Here is a 3,148-nt window from a genome sequence, read left to right as displayed (position 1 = left end):
GCACACATACAAACAACCTGTGTGAAAATTTCATTTTGAAACAATATCTGGCAGGTCAGGGTTCTCTTTCTGTTACATTTTAAGCTAAGTGGTTAGTGTGCATCTGTTCATGTGTGTAAGGGTGTGAGCGTGGTGAGGACCACCGAGAGTTCATGAGCGAGCAGTGAAGGCGAAGCTAAACCAGGCTAGCTGAAACCAACATTTCTTTGTTGCTTAAACACACCTAAGCACAGTGTCTGTTTTTCAATGCTGTCCTATAGCAAACATTGTCAACCATGGTCTATAAATGACAGACTACCAGCAACCCATGTCTCTAAATATCATAGACCCTTTCATCTTAGTTTGTACAATGCCCTCAAAAGCAACGCTTCAGAATCGGCTTCTAGTCTTCCAGTAGTAGTGCTGTTTTAGGTGAGTTAAAAATGCTGCTTCACCAGATAAACCTTAGGATCAGTGTTACTGCACTGCCCTAAAACCCTTTAACATCAGAAAGGTTTTATTTTCTGAAAGATGAACTGGTTCAAGTATAAGATGTTACTTTCACAGAGATGGACTATTGACTGTAATACAAAGCGGACAAAGGCTTTTGGAGTCCTTCAGCTCTGGCTATATCTTGAAAACCTTCTAGAAGATGTTCACAGTGAGGCTGACATTATGTGTGTGTGTTTGTGTGTGTTCAAACTGAGTCTCACATGAATAAGGACCCCCCCTTTAGAAACCATCGACCACACCACCGAGCTCATCGTACACGAAGCCAGAACGATCTACTGGGCGGTTGATGTTCCACTAGGAGTCTTCTGGTTCAGGCAGAACAAATGGATCTTATTCTGGTTGTGTTCCTGGTGGTCTTCGGAGCTACACAGGGTAAGATACGTGGCAGGCTGTACCTCGGCAGGGTGAGGTGGAGAACACTCTGTAACAACAGCACACCCAAAGATGGATGACGGGACCTTTCTCTTCCCCTTCTTGGCTCACTCTTTTAAGCCTGGAAGCAGGGACATGTAATGACATTAAGGCTTAGAATAGCACACTGGAGGTCACTTTCAGCGTGTCATATCCAAACTCTCAGCTATATCATAAATATAGTATTGTAGCATATATTGAATTAAAGCGGGGTGAATGTAATCAAAAGCAAAAAAAAGAAATAAAAGTTGTTCAAATAATCATTTTAAAACTGGTGTTTACGTAAACATTAAACATTAATTTGTGACAGACATATGAATTTTATGTGATCAATGGATAGTGTAGCACTAAAATGCCTCGGAGCAATGTCCCTGTTCTTACTGTAAGTCTCTCTGGATAAGAGCGTCTGCTAAATGACGAAATGTAAATGTAATGTAAAATTCAGAGAAAGTGTGACAACAACGTTACAAAATACTATTTGTATTCTTACTAATTGGTGAGAAATGTATTAATTCTTACTAAGGTTATTAGCGGATTCTAGGCGCACAGTGTCTGTGATTTCTGGTGTGAGTCCTGATAGGTCAAATTTGGTTGTCAAAGTGCAAGTAATTTATTCATTTATTTTTTGGTATCAGGTTCCAGAATCTGCAATATCTCTGATGCTGTTGGAACTGTGAAGTGTTCTGGAACATTAGGAGAGCCATTGTTCCTTCATCTGACTTCAGACACAGCTGGAAGAGGGATGAGGCTGTACAAACAAAGCCTTGTCTTTCGATTCACAAAGAATGTGTCTAAAGTCTTGCATCCAGACTATATGAATCGGATTAAGTTCTTCACCAATGGAACTTTCTGGCTGGACTCAGCAGTGAGGACGGACAGAGGTTTGTACCAACTTGAGGTCTTCAATTCAGACGGAAAATTGTTTCAGAAAGTAAACATGACACTTGAGATCCAAGGTATGTTCAGGTGTCATTTGTATTTTTGCCTTTTCCTGTTTTCCTGTTAAGGTTTAATTCTATGGATTCTACTGTGTTTTAAACTTCTGTCTTAATCCCCCCTTTGCTGTGTATTTCTATGTGAGCATGTGTGTTTGTGTGCGAGTGGTGCGTGTCTGTCTTTTGTATTTGTGTGTGTGTTTGTGCTTGTGTGTGTGTGGGTGTCAGTCCCCGTGTCTGAGCCAGTCCTGTCTCTCATCTGTCTGTCTGGAGGAGAGACTCAGGTCACATGCTCCTCAGAGGGAGAACCTGTGGAGTACCGCTGGAGTCTGGACAGCCAATCACTGACCAACATTAGTATCTCCAACCAATCTCATCACACCACCACCATCACCTTGCAGGGTCATATGACAGGAAGTGTGACTTGTGAAGTTCAGAATGACATCAGCACCAACAGGAACACTATCCAGCTTTCTGCCTGCTCAGGTACGGTCAAGAGAGAACCACAGAGGAAGAGGCTAAGAATCAGAGCTTACAAGCTGACTAAAATGTTTATTTTCCATGAAAAATCAACACAGCCAAAATATTCTTGAGTTTTCTCTTGTCATCTCTCAGTCCCATCCCAGTTCACCTACATATCTTTGACTGTGTCTGTCAAAGTGGCGACCGTCCTCCTTCTCTTCTCTCAGTTTCTGGGCGTCAGACACCTTCTAAAGAAGACCAGGTCCCAACCTGTCCACTCAGGTGAACTACAGGAGCATTCTCTTTCTTTGATCATATCCTAACCCTGTCCGAGCCATATCCATGTCCTACATCTAACCCTGTCCTAGATCTAACCCTGTCCTAACCTTAAGGTGGAGGAGTAGAGGACGTGATCTGCACAGCAACAGACTTGATGGTGGGGAGGAAAAAAGAGAGAGCCACACCCTCTCCTGTTCCTCAGGAGGTGGATTACGAGTGGGTCGAGATGACCGTCGCTCTGTAGAGACGCATGAGGAGGAGGAGGAAAGGAGGTGGAGGAAAGGGTGGGAGGAGATGAAAGTGTGGAGGAAGTTATGGTGTCTCCACCCTGCAGGCAGACCAGCACCTCTCCTGACCAGACGAGTTGCACACAGATCGACTGAATTTGTGAAAAAATACATTCAAATACAAATCATCATTCATGACTGTAATTTGTCCTGTACTGTCATTCATTCATTACTGTAAATATCACTTACTATCATTCATTTATTGATGTAATTTGTCCATTACTGTCATTCATTACTTTTTGTACTTTGTTTCCTGTAATCTAGTCTAGTAAACTACAGACA

The 3,148-nt window shown here is 42.4% G+C and overlaps 1 protein-coding gene across 1 annotated transcript; it reads left to right on the top strand.

Moving 5' to 3' along the window:
• The first annotated feature begins 324 nt into the window (after positions 1-324).
• On the top strand, positions 325-3,148 carry LOC124482640. Its single transcript, XM_047043080.1, has 6 exons — positions 325-411; positions 716-864; positions 1,539-1,784; positions 2,067-2,324; positions 2,454-2,582; positions 2,693-3,148. The coding sequence occupies exons 2-6, from the start codon at positions 816-818 to the stop codon at positions 2,821-2,823; spliced, it is 813 nt and encodes a 270-aa protein (XP_046899036.1). The 5' UTR covers positions 325-411; positions 716-815; the 3' UTR covers positions 2,824-3,148.

This window comes from Hypomesus transpacificus, chromosome 20 (assembly GCF_021917145.1).
Source record: "Hypomesus transpacificus isolate Combined female chromosome 20, fHypTra1, whole genome shotgun sequence".
In the NCBI taxonomy this organism is placed as follows: Eukaryota; Metazoa; Chordata; class Actinopteri; order Osmeriformes; family Osmeridae; genus Hypomesus; species Hypomesus transpacificus.
This window is presented reverse-complemented; position numbering and strand designations above follow the sequence as displayed.

Bases quoted from the DNA above. Each gene is read 5' to 3' on its own strand.
- LOC124482640 (XM_047043080.1), top strand. From the start codon at position 816: ATGGATCTTATTCTGGTTGTGTTCCTGGTGGTCTTCGGAGCTACACAG. The intron at 865-1,538 runs GTAAGATACGTG...TTTTGGTATCAG, and splicing joins GGTCTTCGGAGCTACACAGG to GTTCCAGAATCTGCAATATC. The intron at 1,785-2,066 runs GTTTGTACCAAC...TGTGGGTGTCAG, and splicing joins AGCAGTGAGGACGGACAGAG to TCCCCGTGTCTGAGCCAGTC.